At 46.2% G+C, this 23149-nt stretch overlaps 1 protein-coding gene across 2 annotated transcripts in view; it reads right to left on the reverse strand.

Moving 5' to 3' along the window:
• COL5A2 (collagen type V alpha 2 chain) overlaps positions 1 to 23149 on the reverse strand; it is a 266184-nt gene that overhangs the window by 79990 nt on the left and 163045 nt on the right. For both annotated transcript variants that reach the window (XM_063932735.1, XM_063932734.1), the window contains exons 9-18: positions 18323 to 18367; positions 17223 to 17276; positions 15818 to 15871; positions 12204 to 12257; positions 11366 to 11419; positions 9989 to 10042; positions 8699 to 8743; positions 6741 to 6794; positions 778 to 822; positions 566 to 619 (exon numbers count right to left, since the gene is read on the reverse strand). In XM_063932735.1, the coding sequence (XP_063788805.1) occupies positions 566 to 619; positions 778 to 822; positions 6741 to 6794; positions 8699 to 8743; positions 9989 to 10042; positions 11366 to 11419; positions 12204 to 12257; positions 15818 to 15871; positions 17223 to 17276; positions 18323 to 18367 (513 nt within the window). The remainder of the gene's footprint in view (positions 1 to 565; positions 620 to 777; positions 823 to 6740; positions 6795 to 8698; positions 8744 to 9988; positions 10043 to 11365; positions 11420 to 12203; positions 12258 to 15817; positions 15872 to 17222; positions 17277 to 18322; positions 18368 to 23149) is intronic.

Here is a 23149-nt window from a genome sequence, read left to right on the forward strand (position 1 = left end):
CAATAGCCCTCATTCTGACCTGATCGCACGCTAGCAGTCTTTTGCCACGCTGCGATCAGATAGTCGCCGCCTTCAGGGGAGTGTATTTTTGCTTTGCAATTGTGCGATCGCCTGTGCAGCCGAGCGGTACAAAAAAGTTTTGAGCAGTTCCTGAGTTGCCCAGAACTTACTCAGCCGCTGCAATCACTTTTGCCTTTCCGGGGCCGTAATTGACGTCAGACACCCGCCCTGCAAACGCTTGGACACGCCTGCGTTTTTCCAAACACTCCCAGAAAACGGTCAGTTGCCACCCACAAACGCCCTCTTCCTGTCAGTCTCTTTGCGAACACCTGTGAGAATGGATTCTTCGTTAAATCCATCGCTCGGCAATGATCCGATTTGTACCCGTATGACGCACCTGCGTATTGCGGTGCATACGCACGCGCAGTAGTGACCTAATCACACCGCAGCGAAAAAACCTAGCGTGCGATCAGGTCAGAATGAGGGGCCAATATACAGTCTACCATGGAGGGAGAGACGTAATGGATATGAAATATACCTAAGAGCAGTGAAGCAATGTTATTACCTTGGTACCGGGGTTCCCAGGAAAGCCGGAAGCACCACTTATTCCGATGGGACCCTGTCAGAGAAAACAGTCAATTCGGTCAACGTGCTGTAAAATCTCTTGTCCAGCTAGGGAGTTATTTTTACATACAATTATAAAAAATACAAATTAATTAACCAATGAAAACTGAAAACTCAGCGGAAATTAATAAGAGTATTACTACGGTAACCTACTATTGGTCCAGCCAGTCCGACAAGTCCGTTGGCGCCTCTTGAACCCTGAAAGACAGCAAACAGGAATGTATTAAGAAATTGTTGAACATTTCAATGCGGAATCTGATAAATTGTTGATAATTTCCCCAATAGGATTCTGTTCCTTCTGAACATTTCCGTAGCTCTTTACACTGCTAGTGCTGCTATCTCCTGGGGTGAAATATGTATACTACCCCTCTCCCCTTACCCCTTACCCCCGTAACCCTTTCTACAACCCCTCTCCCCCTACCCCCCTAACCCTTTGTCACGATCCGAGTACTGAGACACTATCTCCCTTCTGGTTGTACGCCCTCCGCGGCCTCCGCTGCCTTCCACGTGTCTCAGCATGCACTTGTTTGGCGTCTCCTGTCTTCTGCGGCCGGAGCCGACATTACTACTATGTTTCTACATTATGTTCCAAAACAGGTTTTCCATCTTACCTCCAGCATGGGCGCAGCCATGTTGGATGCAATCACATGTTCCAGCTCCTCCAATCTACTGGCTCTGAAATCTGCATAATTGCCCAGCCAATGCCTGCATAGCTGCAGGTATAAGTATCCTGTGTCTGGGCCAGATAGATGTCAGTGCTTCATTTGTCTCCAGTGGTTCCTGTGTGCAGTCTTCTACAGATTCTCCAGTGAACTCTCCTGCATTCAAGCCTGACTCCTCTGTGTTACACTCTGTGGTGTAACACGACACCTCTGTGATTAACCCTCTACAACATCACCTTACTCACCTGTGTCTGTATTCCGGCTTTCCAGCAGCCTCTCCTTAACAACTACTGTTTTCCAGCGAACCCTAGCTTCATTTACAGTTTTCCAGCGAACCCTAGCTTCATTTACAGTCTTCCAGCGAACCCTAGCTTCATTTACAGTTTTCCAGCGAACCCTAGCTTCATTTACCGTTTACAGAACTTTTCTCTACATTCCAGGTTACTGGTATTAACCAGTTGCACACCTAAATTTCCACTTGTGACTTTCTATTGTTTTTGCACGTTTTATGACTTTTCATTTAATAAAATCACTGAAAGATATTTCCAGTTGTCGTGGTCACGCCTTCGGGCATCCTTGCTACTGTCTTTACGCATGTCCAGGAGTCCCATCGCTCCTCCAACATTCAGGTACCCGTCAACCCCTACAACTGAGGCTCCCAGTCACGGTTATCAGCCCTCAGTTGTGACAGTAAGCACTGACCTCATGGATCCAGCCGGAGACCAGACTCAGGCGCTTAGGCTGATTCAAGAATTGGCAACCCGCCTTGAACGTCAGGAGGCTGCTCAAGGCCATGTTGTTCACTGTCTCCAGGATCTCTCCTCCCGGCTGGATGAAATTCAAGCGGCCCTCCGTGGATTAGGGGCGTCCAGTGTGTCGACTCCAGCGCCTCCGGTGGTGTCCCCACCCCCCATACCTGTTCCTGCTCCCTATCTTTACTTGCCGACTCCTGGTAAATACGATGGATCCCCTAAAGCCTGCAGGGGTTTCCAAAACCAGTGCGAGATCCAATTTGAATTGCAACCCAGCAGTTTCCCTACTGACCGCATTAAGGTTGCGTACCTTATTTCTCTACTCACTGGTGCCGCTCTAGACTGGGCCTCACCTATATGGGAAAGGTCTGATGCTTTGTTGTCATCCTATGCTAACTTCGTGGCAACGTTCAGACGAATTTTCGATGAGCCAGGTCGAGTGACATCAGCCTCCTCAGAAATCCTTCGACTGCGTCAGGGGACGCGAACTGTTGGTCAGTATTTGGTGCAATTCCAGACCTTGGCATCTGAAGTCTCCTGGAATGATGACGCCTTTATGCAGCCTTCTGGGGAGGGCTATCCGAGCGTATCAAAGATGAGCTCGCTGCTAGAGACTTGCCTTTAACTTTAAACGAGCTCATTTCCCTCTGCACTAAGGTCGATTTACGGTTCCGTGAAAGGGCTGTTGAACGAGGAAGATCCACATTTCCCAGGATTCCTACTGTTTCCATTCCTCGTCAGCCATCTCCGTCTCGGGAGGAACCTATGCAGATAGGTCGCTCTTGTTTATCTCAGGCAGAGCGTAGTAGACGTCTTGCTGAGCATCTCTGTTTGTATTGTGCCGAATCTTCTCACGTTATCAAGTCCTGTCCCAAGCGTCCAGGACAACCTCAAGTCCTAGCCCACCAAGGAGAAGACCAGCTAGGAGTGACGAATTTCTCTCCATTTCCAAGTAACTGCAATCTCTCCGTTTTTCTGCAGGTGGCTCAGCGTACTAAGAATCTCACTGCCTTATTGGATTCTGGAGCAGCCGGAAACTTTATTACAGAGAGGTTCGTTAAGCAGTGGTCTCTACCCACTGAAAGACTGTCATCACCGATATCTCTAACTGCCGTGGACGTCAGTAGGATTCCTAATGCGGTGATTACCTCCAAGACCCTACCTATCCGTCTGAAGGTAGGGGATCTGCATACAGAGTTGATTTCTTTCCAGGTTATCCCCAGGGCCACCCATCCTGAGGTCCTAGGCCTTCCATGGCTACGTCTGCATAACCCTCAAGTTGATTGGAAGTCGACCCGTATCCTGGCATGGGGTCCTTCCTGCTCTGAGACCTGTCTCCAAAAAGAGCTTCCAGTTCGTCTATCCTCCTACAAGTCTTCTGATGTCCTGTCTCCTCCGTGCCAAGACTCCAAACTACAGTTTTGTCCAGGGTCACCGAATCACAAGGCCGATGCCCTTTCCCGCTCCCGGGAGCAAGAAAATGAGTGTGAGTCTACTGTCAAGCATTATATTGTTGATCCAGTGATGTTCTCGGCAGTGAGGATGGACTCTATGCCCCCGCCAGGGAAAAATTTAGTGAAGCCGGCTTTCAGGAGGAAGCTCTTGCATCGGGCACATTCCTCTCGCTTTGCCGGACACGCGGGCATACGCAAGAACTTAAAATTCGTTTCCAGGTCAAATTGGTGGCCGACCCTAAAAAAGGACATTGCTGAATTTGGGGCCTCCTGCCCGAAATCTGCCCAGCACAAAGTATCCCGCCAGTCACCCACTAGGCAACTGGTTTCCTTCCAGAAGTTCCATTCCAGATGGCCAGGAAAACTTAAGAAGTGTCCTGGGGCCACTCCTAAAAGGGGGGGTACTGTCACGATCCGAGTACTGAGACACTATCTCCCTTTTGGTTGTACGCCCTCCGTGGCCTCCGCTGCCTTCCACGTGTCTCAGCATGAACTTGTTTGGCGTCTCCTGTCCTCTGCGGCCGGAGCCGCCATTACTACTATGTTTCTACATTGTGTTCCAAACCAGGTTTTCCATCTTACCTCCAGCATGGGCGCAGCCATGTTGGATGCAATCACATGTTCCAGCTCCTCCAATCTACTGGCTCTGAAATCTGCATAATTGCCCAGCCAATGCCTGCATAGCTGCAGGTATAAGTATCCTGAGTCTGGGCCAGATAGATGTCAGTGCTTCATTTGTCTCCAGTGGTTCCTGTGTGCAGTCTTCTACAGATTATCCAGTGAACTCTCCTGCATTCAAGCCTGACTCCTCTGTGTTACACTCTGTGGTGTAACACGACACCTCTGTGATTAACCCTCTACAACATCACCTTACTCACCTGTGTCTGTATTCTGGCTTTCCAGCAGCCACTCTTCAACAACTACAGTTTTCCAGCGAATCCTAGCTTCATTTACAGTTTTCCAGCGAACCCTAGCTTCATTTACCGTTTACAGAACTTTTCTCTACATTCCAGGTTACTGGTATTAACCAGTTGCACACCTAAATTTCCACTTGTGACTTTCTATTGGTTTTGTACGTTTTATGACTTTTCATTTAATAAAATCACTGAAAGATATTTCCAGGTGTCGTGGTCACGCCTTCGGGCATCCTTGCTACTGTCTTTACGCATGTCCAGGAGTCCCATCGCTCCTCCAACATTCAGGTACCCGTCAACCTCTACAACTGAGGCTCCCAGTCACGGTCATCAGCCCTCAGTTGTGACACCCTTTCTTACTATACCTCTCCCCCTACCCCCCTAACCCTTCCTACAACCCCTCTTCCCCTACCCCCCTAACCCTTCCTTCTACCCCTCTCTCCCTACCCCCTAACGCTTACCCCCGTAACCCTTTCTACAACCCCTCTCCCCCTACCCCCTAACCCTTCTTACTATCCCTCTCCCCCTACCCCCTAACCCTTCCTACTACCCCTCTCCCCCTACTCCCCTAACCCTTCCTACAACCCCTCTCCCCTGCCCCCCTAACCCTTCCTACAACCCCTCTCCCCTGCCCCCCTAACCCTTCCTACAACCCCTCTCCCCTGCCCCCCTAACCCTTCCTACTACCCCTCTCCCCCTCCCCCCAACCCTTCCTACAACCCCTCTCCCCCTAACCCCTAACCCTTCCTATTACCCCTCTCCCCCTACCCCCCTAACCCTTCCTACAACCCCTCTCACCCTACCCCCCTAACCCTTCCTACTACCCCTCTCCCCCTACACCCTAACCCTTCTTACTATCCCTCTCCCCCTACCCCCCTAACCCTTCCTACTACCCCTCTCCCCCTAACCCTTCCTACTACCCCTCTCCCCCTACCCCTTCCTACAACCCCTCTCCCCCTACCCCCATAACCCTTCCTACTACCCCTCTCCCCCTACCCCTTCCTACAACCCCTCTCCCCCTACCCCCCTAACCCTTCCTACTACCCCTCTCCCCCTAACCCATCCTAATACCCCTCTCCCCCTACTCCCTAACCCTTCCTACTATCCCTCTCCCCCTACCCCCCTAACACTTCCTACTACCACTCTCCCCCTACCCTCTAACCCATCCTACTACCCCTCTCCCCCTACCCCCTAACCCTTCCTACTATCCCTCTCCCCCTACCCCCCTAACCCTTCCTTCTACCCCTCTCCCCCTACCCCCCTAACCCTTCCTACTATCCCTCTCCCCCTACCCCCCTAACCCTTCCTACTACCCCTCTCCCCCTACACCTTCCTACAACCCCTCACCCCCTACCCCCCTAACCATTCCTACTACCCCTCTCCCCCTACCCCCTAACCCTTCCTACTACCCCTCTCCCCCTACTCCCTAACCCTTCCTACTATCCCTCTCCCCCTACCCCCCTAACCCTTCCTACTACCCCTCTCCCCCTACCCCCTAACCCTTCCTACTACCCCTCTCCCCCTACCCCCTAACCCTTCCTACTATCCCTCTCCCCCTACCCCCCTAACCCTTCCTTCTACCCCTCTCCCCAGAGCCGGCCTTAGGCATAGGCAAACTAGGCAAATGCCTAGGGCATTTGGTATGCTTAGGGGCACCAGCAGCTTCTGCTGATTAAAATGATATGCGGCATGCCTATATTCTGTGTGTGACTGCGGCTGTATCTGCATACGAAATGCTACGTTGCAGTGTATTCCTGGAAATAACTCTAATGTAGCATTTCATATGCAGATACAGCCGCAGTCACACACAGAATATAGGCATGCCACATATCATTTTAATCAGCAGAAGCTGCTTGTGCATCCTAGCCACATAGTAATGCAAATAATATGATGCATTTTCATAAACAAAAGGCGCCCAACGTTAGCAGAGCTGCCAGCTGACTCATGCCAGGCATCTCCTGCAGAACTAGCGGCGGTGCTAGGGGGCACCAGCCAAAATCTTGCCTAGGGCATCATATTGGTTAGGGCCGGCTCTGCCTCTCCCCCTACCCCCCCTAACCCTTCCTACCTGATGCCTAGCCCTAGCCCTCCCCACCCGCTCCCATAACCACCCCTACTTAGTGTCTAAACCTAACACCTTACGATTAGGATGATGGCAGTCAGGATTCCGACGCCGGTTTTCTGACCAGTGTCAGGATTATGGCACCGGGATTTCGACTACATCCCATCTTCTGCGTGTGCCATGGGGTTTTGTTTTTTTCACTTTTATTTTAACATTAATTTGTAGCCTTCATTTACTCTGTACCATAATCATAAAGATTAGAGTGTACTTACCGGCGTTCCCTGAGGTCCAAGACGTCCCCGCTCACCGGGCATTCCTCTTGGACCCTTTACAGTTTAAAAACATTGTGAGTTAATAGAACTGACAGTTTTAATTTATAGCAATATGAATATTATAGTGTATGTCATCACTATACTGCACGTCATCATTATACTGTTTATCAGCATTATACTACATGTTATCACTATACTGCACGCCATCATTATACTGCACGTCATCATTATACTGTTTATCAGCATTATACTACACGCCATCACTATACTGCACGCCATCATTATACTGCACGTTATCACTATACTGCATGTCATCATTATACTGCACGCCATCATTATACTGCACGCCATCATTATACTGCACATCATCATTCTACTGCATGTCATCATTATACTGTTTATCAGCATTATACTACACGCTATCACTATACTGCACACCATCATTATACTGCACGTCATCACTATACTGCATGTCATCATTATACTGCACGCCATCATTATACTGCACATCATCATTATACTGCACGCCATCATTATACTGCACATCATCATTATACTGCACGTCATCATTATACTGCATGTCATCATTAAACTGCACGTCATCACTATACTGCACGCCATCATTATACTGCATGCCATCATTATACTGCACGCCATTATTACATGGCACGTCATTATTATACTGCATGTCATCATTATACTGTGCATCATCAATATACTGCATGTCATCATTATACTGCACGCCATCATTATACTGCACATCATCATTATACTGCACGCCATCATTGTACTGCACGTCATCATTATACTGCATGCCATCATTATACTGCACATCATCATTATACTGTTTATCAGCATTATACTACACGCCATCACTATACTGCATGCCATCATTATACTACACGTCATTACTATACTGCACGCCATCATTATACTGCACACCACTATTACATGGCACGCCATCATTATACTACATGTCATCATTATACTGTGCATCATCAATATACTGCATGTCACCATTATACTACACGCCATCATTATACTGCACATCATCATTATACTGCACGTCATCACTATACTGCATGTCATCATTATACTGCACATCATCATTATACTGCACGTCATCATTATACTGCACGTCATCATTATACTGCACGTCATCATTAAACTGCACGTCATCACTATACTGCATGTCATCACTATAGTGCACGCCATCATTATACTGCACGCCATGCATTATACTGTGCATCATCAATATACTGCACATCATCACTATACTGCACCTCATCATTATACTGCACGTCAACATTATACTGCACGTCATCACTATACTGCACGCCATCATTATACTGCATTTCATCATTATACTGCACGCCATCATTATACTGCACGCCATCATTATACTGCACGCCATCATTATACTGCACGTCATCACTATACTGCACGTCATCATTATACTGCACGTCATCATTATACTGCACGTCATCAAAATACTGCACATCATCATTATACTGCATGTCATCACTATACTGCACGTCATCACTATACTGCATGTCATCATTATACTACGCGTTATCATTGTAGTGCACATCATCATTATACTGTTTGTCAGCATTATACTGCATGTCATCATTACAGAGTATATAGGCATGACTATAGTGCATGTCATCATTATACTGCACATAACTTCAGAACTACACATTTTCATCCCTCAGTGCCACCATTTAGCCAACATCACCAAGTGCCATGACAACACCTCGTTATAACACACACACACACACACACACACACACACAGCATTACATTGAGTCTCCGCCAGTTACTTTGCGGACATAAGACTACAGAGAATGATACACACTGATGAGTGGGGACTGAACCTTTTCTCTAGACTAATATACAGTAGTTTATTATTTGAAGCTTCATCACTTCACATTTAATCCCACTTATTGTAAACTTACCGCGGGACCGTTGAGACCCATAGGACCAGTGGGACCAGATTCACCCTGAAGAGACACATTGACGGCAGAGTAAATATCATACAACATCTGGTCACTGTAGGCAGATATTTCTAATCGGACCTATCACAGTATATGTTTTGGTCTAGGGCAGAGGTTCCCAAACTGTGTGCCGTGGCTCCCTGGGGCCCTGGGAACACTTGCAGTGGTGCCCTGGGTTGGTAGTCCAGGACCAATTCAAACTATTCACGGTCAATATAATAGGCAAATCCAGAGCTGGTGGCTGCCAGTCATAAAATATGTGGCCAACAGAAGCAAATCTTGTCCCTCACCACACAGCTGACCCTAAGGATGACATATAAACGCGATCTACTTAATGTAATATTTATTTCTAAGTTTCTCAATAAGAAATTTTTGGCCTAGGGGTGCCGTGAAAAAAATTCTGATATTCTGGGGCGCCGTGATTCAAAAAAGTTTGGAAACCACTGGTCTAGGGGATTGTAATAAAAGTGACATGTGTAAGTTATGGAAGGCTAACGCTAGAAAAATGGGAAATTCATTCATTAGAGCCAAGAGATACTGACTTCCGTTATAACAAATGTATTTCCAAGCTGAATGTAGCCAAATAATTCTCATCCATTATATCATATTAATCCCAGTCTGAATACCATATTGTAATAATCGCCCGGTGATGTCATCACACTGAGTACAGCAATCCATAGAGTATAAGGTTCTTTATAACGCTGCTCAGCTAGAAATGCAGACAATTTGTTCCGGTATGGTTCAGTAGGTGGACAGTATATACTGTAGGTCAACTGTGTCTAGGTTGACCCCAAAAGGCCGACTTGCACAGGGACGACATGAGAAAAGGTCAACACAAGCAAAAGCTTGACATGAAAATGGTCGACACATGAAAAGGTCGACGTGCATTTTTTTAAATGTTTTTAGGGTATAAATTTTAAAGTTTTGCACATGGACCCGCAATTAATGTACCTCTTCGCTCGCCAGGCTTCGGGCAAGGTGCCTCGCTTGGCTACCGCTGGCCTCAGCACAGGTTACCGTTCCCAATCGTAGTCCACGTGGATGGTAAAGTATGAAAAGGTTTTAAAACTGAATAAAAAAAAATCTTGAAAAACGTCTATCGACCATACGCTGCGTTGACCACTGCTATGTCGGCATTTTGACTTTGTCAACCAATAGTGGTGACCTATTGACTCACTGTCGACCTTTTTACTGTCAACCTAAAGACCAGATACGGTTTAATCCTGTTTATCATTTATCTGAACGCATCACCTTTGACCCAGCGGCTCCGAGCTCTCCTTTTGGACCATCTAGTCCTTTGTGGCCCTAAAAGACAAAGAGAAAGTTATCAATATCATAAACTATAGACAATCTTATAATAAAACCCAATATGTTACAAGGTGGTTGTATTTATATTAGCACAATCCATTTATAACTGATGAAAATAGTTGGTCACTTAAAACTTTTTTTTTTTCATTGGTGGCGTTTTATGCAACAAATTGAAATTTCAATTGTTCTACAACAAAAACTTTTCCGAGTAAACCATGTGGACTGTGGGGTCATATATGTGGCCGGCTGTTTCCATATCATTATCATCACAGGCGCTGGAGCAGAACAAAATGCTTTATATTACTTATATACTTGTGTACGAAACCAGTTTTGGTATTTTTCTCTATATTGTATTGGATTTGTTACTTGGGGGGCCATTCCGACCCGATCGCTCGCTGCAGTTTGTTGCAGCGCAGTGATCGGGTCGGAACTGCGCATGCGCCGGCACGGCAGTGCGCCGGCGCATGGCAGTCGTCGGTGCCCAGCAATCGCCTCTGAGACAGAGGCGGTCGCTGGGCGGGAGGGGGCTGAACGGCGGCGTTAAGCCGCCGTTTAGTAGGGGCGGTCCGGCCGACGCAGGCATGGCCGGACCATTGGGGGGGCGTGGTGCGGCGGCTGCGTGACGTCTCACGCAGCCGCTGCGGCCAGCGGCAGCGACACACAACTCCCGGCCAGCCGGGAGTTACTCCACAGATACAAAGGCATCGCATCTGTGCGATGCTTTTGTGTTTGTGCGGGGGGAGGCACTGACATGCGGGGCGGACTAGCCCTGTCTGAGTCTGAGTTTATGATCATAGCTGTGCTAAATTTAGCACAGCTACGATCAACTCGGAATGACCCCCGTGATTCAGAGAAGTGCATCAAACAAAGCTTCTTTACAGAGGTTGGACGTTCCAGCTGTTCTATTTTATATCACGCTGTTGCTTTGTCTTTGGGGAGATGCCCTTTTCATGCTCTATTTTCCAGAGTTATATAGTCTACAAGGGCACCAAGAGGTGCAGCCGGAACAAAGTAGCCAGGCCTGGAAGTTCAACCACGCCCCCATGGGTTTCGTCAAATTCCATTGACAAAACTTGCAGAAGTTCTCAGCCCGATGCGGAACGAAGCAAATGATTCTCAGAACAATTTTTGAAAAGTTTTGAAAAGTTACCACATCAGCGTTCATCATGTTATTGACCTGTGGGCAAATTAACCTGAACACTATTCAACCCCCATGTAGAGAGCTCTGAGAGGAGCAGTCGATCACAGCTAAATCGTATCAGACGTCTGAACAGTAATTGTATAAATATAATTCAAGAAAGTCGGCAAACACGTTCTTACTCTGTGTCCTTTGAGTCCCGGAAGTCCAGGAGCACCAGGAAACCCTCTGGCCCCCTAAGGAGGAGATAGGATAAAGGATTAACTCATCATTTCATACTGCAGTGAAAAAAAATAACACAAAAATAATTCCCAAGTCCAACTACTGTAAATAAGAAAACTCGCATGGCATAAAATTGGCCACACCAGTGGTGTGCAGTCACTACAGGGCCTGGAGGGGAAATGGGCCTGGTTATACCATGACACACGTTCCAGCCCTTGGAGGAGAAAAGTGGGGGCCTCTCCTGAGCATGCTCCGATCTGCACATGTGCCGAAACGTTTCACTGTGTATGCGCTAGACCCATGCGTATTTATAACCAACCCTATCTGCTCTGACAGCAGGGCAGGGGGTTAGGAGAGTGGACTGCATCAATGGGCCCTACCCAAATTTGCTATGGGGTCCGGTAAAGTCAATTTTCTGCACCTGAAAATTGCAAGTGCGTCTGCGGCCCCAGAGTGATCATATTCAATTGGATTCTTATCAGACTTGTGGTAGAATGTGGTAAGGAGATTACATCTATGTACTGTATCTCTGTGTGTAGTCATCTGCAGAATGCGCCGGTGAATGTACCGGTGTGTTCTGCGCTATTGGCCTGAGCCAGGTCTTATCCAGTTTAGATTCCCACTTGCATGGCCAAATAGAACAGCGATTCGCAGCCACTTTGGCTCATATGTTGTCAGTTTTCATTAATTATTAACAAGAAGGTTTTTTTCTTTAAAAAAAATCAGTAATAATCAGTTTTATGTCCCTCGCTTAGATAGACCAAACATAAAAAAAGAAGACTTTAATCCGTTACTTACTGCAGATCCTGAGAAACCTGGCTCACCCGTTTGCCCTGATTTTCCCGCTTCACCCTTGAAAGAGAGAAAATACTCAAATGATTAAACAGAAAGTACAACCCTTGTAATATATAATAGATCATCTTCATATAACGGGCTACAGGAACAAAATATCAGGGAGGTTTTTTTTCCAGAGAATTGGATTTTCCAGAACTGTAAACTCATTTGTAAAATGTTTTGTCGGGGCATCAAACCTGCAGGACGCTCGTTACATACTGAATGTTTAGACCGTAGAAAACACAGGGCAAGCCTTCTTTTTATAATTACAGATTAGTGGGACATCCTAGTTCGCACAGAGCCCTCTTCCATGTTGCTTTTTTATTATTTCTTGATTTGATTTTCATTGATTTCACATTGAAATCTCATTTGTATTTTCTGTTCGGTTACCATCTGTATTTCTTGTACTCCCGTTACCGTCATTGTACAGTTTTTGTCTTTATTATTGCATCATATACTTGGATATGCTCCAGATTCAATCATAAAAAATATGTTTTAAACTTACATGATGAAAACTGACTGAGATCTGTACTAAACGCGTAGGAAATGATGGTGAGTTTTGTGTATATGCTGCGTCACGCGCTTCTTACGGTGGGTTCTGTATATTATATTTCCAGTCATTATGTTGACTTGAGAATTTGGACACGGTTGTTTTGTTGACATTAAACTTGTTGACATGTTCATACTGGCCACATTGATCATGTCAACATTTCATGTCGACACTGGCGACTAATGCCGACACTGTATTTTCCATGTCTGTCTATGCTTAGCCCTAATGGTAACCCTAACCCATACTTCCCTAATGTCCCAGAATGGCCGGGAGGCTCCGTAATCTGAGATGCTACTAACAGCCGCCTGGAAGAGCATTATAGTCTCCCGGTCCTGCGGCGTATCCGCCCGGTGCCGCCCACTTCCCCCGAGTAAAGTGTGCAGTCCAGGCGGCCAATGATGGGATTTCCACTGAAATGCGTCGTCATAGCCACGCTTCTTGCTTTACATTGCCAGTAATCTTAGCATTGTATAGCAGGGGGTGGGGCTATGATCATGTGATCATGCCATCTCAGCCCCCGCACCATCCAAATATGCCACACCATGCACCCCATACACCTCACCATGCTCCCTCCCGACCCCGCAGTAAGCCTCGGATGGTTCCGCCATGGGAGGGATGTACCACATGTTGACCTATTCATACAAGGTAAAGAGATATACTTTACCTTGTATGAATAGGTCTCAGTTTTCCCATATACACCTTGAGTCCCTGTATGGCTCACTTCCATAGTGCGGCCAACATGGCTGCCTCACCTGGCACGCTAGTGGATGGAATGAAAAATACAATTGTGACGGTTATGTTGGGACCCTACTCCTAGCGTTAGCGTGCTGCAACCACCCATTTTGTGTCACCTCTCCTAGGCGTGACCTATTCCACTCAGGGTAATCCTACGTGGCGCCCCCAAGACGGCTCCTCACCTGGTACCTTTTGTGGGTGGAATATATAACCCGTGGAGGTTATTACCCAAAATGTCTGCACCTACCCTGCATTATGCTTACTGAGGATGCAAAGGGATGCCAACTGCAGTTGCTTAATTTCCCTCTGACGGCGTATAATTGCTGATACATCGGTACCACCGTCGCAAATCAGGTCATGTCGCAGAGTATGAGTGCCTCTATAGACGCGCAGGCTGCGCTGCTCTCCCGGGTTGCAGGGGTCTCTCTAGTAGCGAGTACCATAGCAACAGGTAATGTACAGTATGTACTCACAGAAAATGCTGAACGGCCATGACACGCCTACGTTTATCCGTCCACTCCCCGTCACGCCCCCCAAACGCTGTGTTCCTGTCACTCACTTAGCGACTAATTTCCCCGCATGACTGCAATCGCATTGCACTTGCTGTGCATGCGTACTGCGGCTCAGAAGAAAACATGGGCCAATTGCGTACAATAGCCATTTTGCTCTATGTTGCGCGTGGCAGCGATTCAGATGGTTTAACAAGCTCGGCTTATTCATGATGACCAAAAAACTCATCATGTGCAAATTGCAATGGAATACTCTTAGTCCTACACCTGAATATGCGCAGCTCTCTGTTAATGGCTGCCACGGATTATGTTTATCATTACATCTAGTCCCATTGGGGCTGTCACCCATCTTGTCCAATGTGCTGTCTGTTTTTCATTAACTGTGACAGCGCTATAGTGATCTCAGTGGTGTAACTACAAATTTTGCGCCCCCATCTAAAAACATTTTGGCACCTCCTATCCCCCCTCGCCTTTGGTACTTAATCATTGCCAGGGGTTCTGCTCATTTACAGGGAAAACCCCACCCCCACCCAGTTGCCGTGGGTCTGCAGTCCCAGTAGGGGTTGCTGTTCGCACCTGCCCCTTCATACTATGGAAAATGTCCTTCCCAAAATGGCCGCCGCCTCCTCTAGCATCCTTAATAACTGTCTCCTCTGAGGTAGTGGCCATTTTGGGAGGGACAACTCTCCCGCTGTGCTGCTTCTCTGGCCTCAGGTCGGCAGCTCCTCTCTGCTGCACCGACAGTGGCGTGGCAGTCTGGGACAGTTGTCCCCACAGTACCCCCAGCGCCTCCAAGCTACTGCAGGGACTGTTGCTGCGCCACTGAATGACCTATGTATTCAGTCTGTTGGTATATCTGGCTGTATATTTACTCTGCTATTTTGCTGCATTCGCATCATTTGCTTTGAAACTAAAAATAATCCAGGTTAGGGAGGATGTTCATAAGATATATGAAGCAAAGATGTGAAGGTGGATTTTTTTTCAACCAGGCTCTCTGTCTAAATATATATTTGGGTCATTTAAAGGTAATTTTTTCAAAAATGGAGAAAAAAAATGATTACTCCCACCTGCAAGTCTAAAAACCCTTGCCCCACTTATAAAGCACCCCATATACCTGTCCTCTACCTTGTATCCCAATTTTGCATTTTTTTTTCACCCCAAAAATGACACGTCATTATTGGCCAATTCAAAATAATTAAAAACATTCAAGTGCCTAATTAATTATTAAGGGGGGGTGTTCCAGGGGTCCGGAACCAAATCCCCACATTATTACCTTAAAATAGGGATCTTCCCCAACTTTTCACCTGCTCAGAGGTGGCGTAAAGAAATTTAGCCATAAAGCCTATGGAGAATTTTCGCCAGTAAATTATCGCGGCTAATTAGAGGGTGTTTTTTGTGACTCACGAGTAAAGCCCCATTTGTATTCCAAAACTGCATTTTCAATGCTAATTGGATGCCCTCCTTAGTCGTTATTAAAGCCTGTTATAATTACAAATGAAAGTAAGTCTACACAGATTTATAGACGGAGCCCAAAGCCTCCCACTAACGCACACAGTGGAGGTGGCTGGAATATCGGCTGCTATCAGGTAGTGTCTTTACTGGGGAGTCTTTTCTTTGTCTTCCCCAGAATCAGTCACATTCGGACAATTACGGAGATGTTAAAGTTGTGTCTTTCTAAGAATAAAGACTATAAATTGCCTGCAAATAACGTTTCCAATATTTCAGAGTAATTACTATAAGTCACTAGACAAAATGATTAATGCATTTGATTAGAAATAACTTACATCTTCACCTGCTTTTCCTGCAGGTCCTTCCGGGCCACGTGGACCAACTGGACCCTAAACACCAAAACAAAAGTAAATACAGTATGAGTTGACGCCGTTCTCACAAAAAAGATAAAATACCCATATAATATATCCTACCGATGCTACTATCGATGTACTCAAATTCTTCTTTAGTTGACAAATGTAATAAAAACTTACAAATACTCCAGCTGATTACATACAATTGTACACTTGTGGATACTGGACATATAAACATAGGAATTTGGTTTCCTTAACCCTCTGGTCGTCAAGAATCCTATCAGAGGGAAGTCCATTAACCTATTCATATCCATCTGAATGTAGCTCAACTGATTTACATGTTATACTGGCAATAGTCCTGTGAAAGTAACATTGTTGATACATGGTTGAAGATTAGCTACAAGGTAGCGTTGGCTATATAAACAGAGATTTATTTCTGCACTTTAATATATGCTTGGTTGTAGACTATAGGATAAAACTGTGGTACTATTTAATGCAGACCATTTTCATTAGATGGTGATGTGTTATAAAGTATTTACACTTATTTTAAAGATATAATAAATTGTTTTAACTAATTAAAAAACCTTTTTATTCATTTATTGATGCTTTTTCTGTGCGCTGCAATCTTTTTGTTTTTTTAGATTCTCTATACACAGGGTTGAGTGACCCCTGTCTTTTTGTCAGCTGCACAGAGATTGCAACTGATTAGCGCTGGGTCAACCATTTCTCTTGTTTATTCAAATACTCTAATGGTTCTTTAATTTCAGTCCCATTACTGCCACTGTGGACAACCTGCGACATTGATTTTACCCAGCAATATATATTTCTTCTCCATCATGTTTAATTCTCTACTGGTGACTCTTTGGTCACTTCTGAATGTACAATTTACCCTGCAGTTGTGGTGAGATGGACACACGCATTTCACTAACCTGGGCACCCATACAACTGGTTTTATTGTAACCAGATAACAACATACACCTCCATCTGTGTCACATCTAATGTCACACTTAATGTGTCACATCTAATGTGACAAGTTCAATTTGGTTTGTAGACTGAGATTTACCATTAAGACCCATCCAACTACAGGTATTTTACCATTCAAATGACAAATATAACTTGATTGGGACATTGATTTATTTATCTTTTATATATAGAAATATAGATTTTGTAAAGAATAAAACTATAGGTTGGACTAATCAGGGAAACATGCAAAATATTCCTATGCGTGGTTCTGTTTCCTGGTTATGTATCATGAATATTAGTTAACAAAGTCTGTTTTACTGTGGGGCCTGGCCTTCCCTCTCTTATATGGAGGAAACTTGCTTTTGCCTGGTGGTTATTTTCATCATAAAATAATTGCAAAACATCTGCAATTATCATTACTTACCATAGATCCTGGCTCGCCTAGCTCTCCGGGAGGACCGGGAGGGCCCATACCACCCTAGAAGATAAAGGAAAACAAGGTGTATCATTTGTATTACAGCTCAATATTATTTAACAGAAGATTAGACCATTTATTTAATTTATTAGGAATTGTTTTTATAGTGAACTCATATTCTGCAGCGATGTACGTAGAATATTTAGTCATTCACATCACTCCCAGCCCCAATGGTGCTTACAATATTTATCCCAAACCCCAGACACACACACACACACACACACACACACACACACACACACACACACATTATACACTAGACTAGAGATACTTTTTTTTGTCAGAAGCCAATTAACCGACCAGGATGTTTTTGGATTGTTGGAAGAAATCAAAGGACCCTGGTGCAAACCCTGGAAGAACATACAAATTTCTCACAGATAGGGATTTGGTGAGACTATAACCCAAGACAGGGCTGGGAGACAGCAAACGAACCACTGTGCCACTGTGCTGCCCACCATCACTGATAGATTTACTGTCTGTGCTATAACAGATGCGAGCCAGCCAGGCGTACCATCAGTGGTTAAAGTGGGGGGGAACGAGGTGGAACTGAGTTCCACCACCTGTAATGGTAGGGGGAACTAGTTCCACCATCTCCATTGCCCTGCACAGTAATTCCAACAGAAAATCCCACCCCATCATCTGCGTCAATCGATGATACAGGCGGCACTAGTGTTACTGATGAGCTGCAGCCACCTACTCCTTCCTCAGGTCCTGGTGCCTCCATGGTCCTCCTCCAAGAGTTCCACCACCTCACCAGGACCACTTTAACCCCTGCGTACCATTGTCTACTATGTAAACTCAAGTATCACTTTAATCGGATGTTTCAGCCGCTGGAAAACGAAGCAATACTTTTACAGTCACCATACTTAATCCACAGCTTTCCATACACATATCACCATGTAGGCATAAAAGCAGCCGATCTGAAATTGCTGTTGCATTATGTTAGTACATATAAAGCAGTATACATGCAGCATATAACGTCTATTGTTATGTTTCTTTGCTATTGTCTTTGCCAACATTACTATTCAAAATTTCATACGGCCACTTACCGGGTTGCCTGGTAGACCTTGTGGTCCTCTTGGCCCAACTTGTCCCTGAAAAACATTATTCAGAGCCACAATTAATAAGTGGTCACAAACATTCACAGACAAATACGACAACAGCTCATACGCAAATGATAAATGAGATTATGTTTTTCTGTCCTCAGCAAATATACAGAAGATTGTTCAGGGAACATCAATGAAAACTCGGTAACCGTGCAAAAAAAAAAAAAAAAGTGTGTGAATAAAAGGTTATATTTTGCCATTTTCTATTGTAGTTGAGATATCAGGATTTTGGTACTTACCGATAAATCCCTTTCTCCGATTCCACAGGGGCCACTGGAGTGCAGATACAATGGGATATAGTAGGCAGTAACTGGGAGCTGGCACTTTAAATTTATAACCATGTGACTAGCTCCTCCCCTACTATGTCCCCCCTCCAAGCCAGTCTAGTCAAAACTGTGCCCGAGGAAAGCTGGAAAAGACCAACGTAATAGTAGAGGAGGTTCGCTAAGCCAACTAAAACAAGATAATACCCAGGAAACCTGGAAACATAGTGATAGGGTAATAGGAACAAAACGCGCAGTCACACAGTGACCTGCAACCCGGTAGGTGTAGAAGGAGGAAACAGCGCTGGGTGGGATTGGAGAAAGGGATTTATCGGTAAGTACCAAAATCCTGATTTCTCCTTCATCCACTAGGGGCCACTGGAGTGCAGATACAATGGGGACGTCCCAGAGCTCCCAAGACGGGAGGGAGAGCGCTGAGAGTCCTGCAAAACCGCTCGGCCAAACTGAGACACAGAGGCCGCTAAAATGTCAAATCCGTAAAAACGTGACAAATGTACGATGTCCCGACTAAGCGGCATCGCAACATAAAGCATTCACGGCAACCCCGTGGGCGGCTGCCCCCGAAGGTCCCCCAGAGTGCATGGAGTGTGCCGAAATGGAAAACGAAGGCTCTCAAGCAACCGCCAAATAAGACTGTCTGATGGTCAGACGTATTCTACGGCCCAACGGCTGCTGGTACCCCGGCCATTTAGGACGGGAGCATCGTACAGAACAAAGAAAAAACATTTCTGTTGAATAGCCGAAGACCACCTATACAGGGAGCCCTGACAACATCCGAAGGTCACGAAGCCGGTGAAACCGCAGAGAGAGACGAAAAAAGTGTCAGAGTCATATGAAGAGCAGACATGAAGCTCAGCCGTAACCTTATTCAAAAAGGGGGGTTACCGGCACAGTACTCCCTGCAAGAAAACCCGAACTTTTGGCAGCCAGGCTAAATACCTGTGGAAGAAAACTGATTGAGCAGAGACCTGAAATTCAGGTCAACCTAGTCGAAGCGCAACCGAGCAAACCACCCGGAGAAACCAAAGAAGGCGGCTAAATGAAAAACCGAAAGGAAAAACCCTCGTCATCCACACCAGGCCACATAAAGTTTCCAAAAGTGGCAGAAGTGAGACGAGGTAACCGACTTCCGAAATCGAGGCCCAGTAGGTATAACCAAACTAGGGAACTCCTTCCTCCTGAGAAGGTCTTGTGAACAGCCACACCGTTAAACGAAACCTGTGTAAGACTGAACAAAGAAAAGGACCCTGTTGAAGTAGACATTCCCGCAGAGGTAGGAGCCAAGGCTCCTCTACTGACAACAGGTGCAGGGTGGACTTCCAAGTCTTGCGCGGCTAAACTGGAGTCACCGGGAAGACTAGCGCGCATTCTCCCTTTATGTGTTGCAGAAAGTGAGGTAGTAACGGAAAAGGAGGAAAGATAGACTAACCAGAAGCTCCAAGGAGCCGCGAGGGCATCCTTGGCTGCTGCCGTCAGAGCTCACGTCTAAGAGTAGTAAAGGGGCAGTTGAAGAGTCAGTTGGAACGCCATGAGGTCGAGCCAAGTTCTCCGCAAACAGCGGACCCGCTGACAAAACTCCGGGGAATGTCCACTCACCCGGGTTCCTGACCTGGCGGCTTGACATGGAACGAAGACTGTTATCCTCTGCTCAGAGGAGGATGTAGGTGACCTCTCTCAGCGCCGCACCTGGCCGAATGAGATAGAGTACTGGTCCCGGGGAAGGAAAAATCCTCTGACGGACTGAGTTGAGAACAGTACGAGGAGCATAAATGGGACCTGTGTCGAATCAGAAGATCCTGGATCCTGCGGATATTCTCCAGTTAGGGAACAAACCTCACTCCCTGCCCTTGAAGTAGGGCCATCTTGTGACCTTCATGAACACAGTGGGAGCGGAAGAGAGACCGAACGGAAAGGTCTGAAAGTGGAAATGAGTATCCTGTACTACGAATCGGAGAAAAGCCAGATGAGGAAGCCCAATGGAAGTAAACAGGCATTCCTGATGACTAAGGACGCCTAAACCCCTTTTTGCTCCAAACTAGCAATCACAGGGGTATATTTACTAAGGTCCCGATTTTGACCGAGATGCCGTTTTATCAAAGTGTCATCTCGGTAATTTACTAAGCAAAAATCACGGCAGTGATGAGGGCATTCGTAATATTTTGGAAGTCCTAGGAAAAAATCACGAATCAATACACCATCGGTCAAATACGCCTGCAATTTGCTAGAAATCGGGAATTTACTAAAAAGTGCAAAACACAAACACTGCCGACAATAGCCAAACACTGCCGTGCTGAAATACAATTCGTGAAAAAGTGCTAAAAAAAAACAGACCTGCTTTTTTTTACCGTGTTTGTAAAGGCATGCACGGATCCATGAGATCCGTGCATGTTTTTCAGTGGGAAGGGGGGTGAAATGTTCTAAATTTACAGAAAAAAAATTGTGTGGGGTCCCCCCTCCTAAGGCAAACCAGCCTCGGGCTCTTTGAGCCGATCCTGGTTGCAGAAATATGGGAAAAAAATGGACAGGGGTTCCCCCATATTTAAGCAACCAGCATCGTGCTCTGCGCCTGGTCCTGGTTCCAAAAATACGGGGGACAAAAAGAGTAGGGGTCCCCCGTATTTTTGAAACCAGCACCGGGCTCCACTAGCTGGACAGATAATGCCACAGCCGGGGGTCACTTTTATACAGTGCCTTGCGGCCGTGGCATCAAATATCCAACTAGTCACCTCTGGCCGGGGTACCCTGGGGGAGTGGGGACCCCTTCAATCAAGGGGTCCCCCCCCCCCAGCCACCCAAGGGCCAGGGGTGAAGCCCGAGGCTGTCCCCCCCATCCAATAGGCTGCGGATGGGGGGCTGATAGCCTTTGTGAAAAGTGATTGATATTGTTTTTAGTAGCAGTACTACAAGGCCCAGCAAGCCTCCCCCGCAAGCTGGTACTTGGAGAACCACAAGTACCAGCATGCGGCGGAAAAATGGGCCCGCTGGTACCTGTAGTACTACTACTAAAAAAATACCCCAAAAAAGACATTACACACACACCTTGAAAGTATAACTTTAATACATCCATCCACACCTCCATATACACATACTTACCTTATGTTCACACGCAGGTCGGTCCTCTTCTCCAGTAGAATCCATGGTGTACCTGTAGAAAAAATTATACTCACATAATGCAGTGTTTTCTGCTCCTCGGTAAATCCTTTTGTAATCCACGTACTTGAAAAAATAAAAAAACGGGACACCCGACCACGAACTGAAAGGGGACCCATGTTTTCACATGGGCCCCCTTTCCCCGAATGCCAGAAACCCACTCTGACTGATGTCTAAGTGGGTTTCTTCAGCCAATCAGGGAGCGCTACGTTGTGGCACCCTCCTGATCGGCTGTGTGCTCCTGTACTGTATGACAGGCGGCACACGGCAGTGATACAATGTAGCGCCTATGCGCTCCTTTGTAACCAATGGTGGGAACTTTGTGGTCAGCGGTGAGGTCACTTTCGGTCAACCGCTGACCTGAAAGTTCCCACCATTGGTTACAATGGAGCGCATAGGCGCTACATTGTAACACTGCCGTGTGCCGCCTGTCATACAGTACAGGAGCACACAGCCGATCAGGAGGGTGCCACAACGTGGCGCTCCCTGATTGGCTGAAGAAACCCACTTAGACATCAGTCAGAGTGGGTTTCTGGCATTCGGGGAAAGGGGGCCCATGTGAAAACATGGGTCCCCTTTCAGTTCGTGGTCGGGTGTCCTGTTTTTTTATTTTTTCAAGTACGTGGATTACAAAAGGATTTACCGAGGAGCCGAAAACACTGGATTATGTGATTATGTGATTGAAGGGGTCCCCACTCTCCCAGGGTACCCCGGCCAGAGGTGACTAGTTGGATATTTGATGCCACGGCCGCAAGGCACTGTATAAAAGTGACCACCGGCTGTGGCATTATCTGTCCAGCTAGTGGAGCCCGGTGCTGGTTTCAAAAATACGGGGGACCCCTACTCTTTTTGTCCCCCGTATTTTTGGAACCAGGACCAGGCGCAGAGCCCGATGCTGGTTGCTTAAATATGGGGGAACCCTTGTCCATTTTTTTCCCATATTTCTGCAACCAGGATCGGCTCAAAGAGCCCGAGGCTGGTTTGCCTTAGGAGGGGGGACCCCACGCAATTTTTTTTAACATTTAAACTTTATTTTTTTGTTTAACAAAGTGCACAATGAAGCCCAGCACGGATCTCTCAGATCCGGCCGAGATTCATTGTATTAAAGTCGGCAGTGTTTTACAAGTCACCCACGTAAAACACTGCCTAAAAAAACGAATGACATCGACATCGGAAAACCCGAAAATGCAGAATACGGCAGCTTAGTAAATTAGTCGTAATCAATTCAAAAAGTTGCATATTTACACTTTCGATGTCATTCGTGATTGAACTTTGACCTCAAACGGGAAAACACGAATCTTAGTAAATTTACCCCACAGACTGAAGGAAATCTAAG

Source organism: Pseudophryne corroboree, chromosome 7 (assembly GCF_028390025.1).
Source record: "Pseudophryne corroboree isolate aPseCor3 chromosome 7, aPseCor3.hap2, whole genome shotgun sequence".
Taxonomy (NCBI): domain Eukaryota; kingdom Metazoa; phylum Chordata; class Amphibia; order Anura; family Myobatrachidae; genus Pseudophryne; species Pseudophryne corroboree.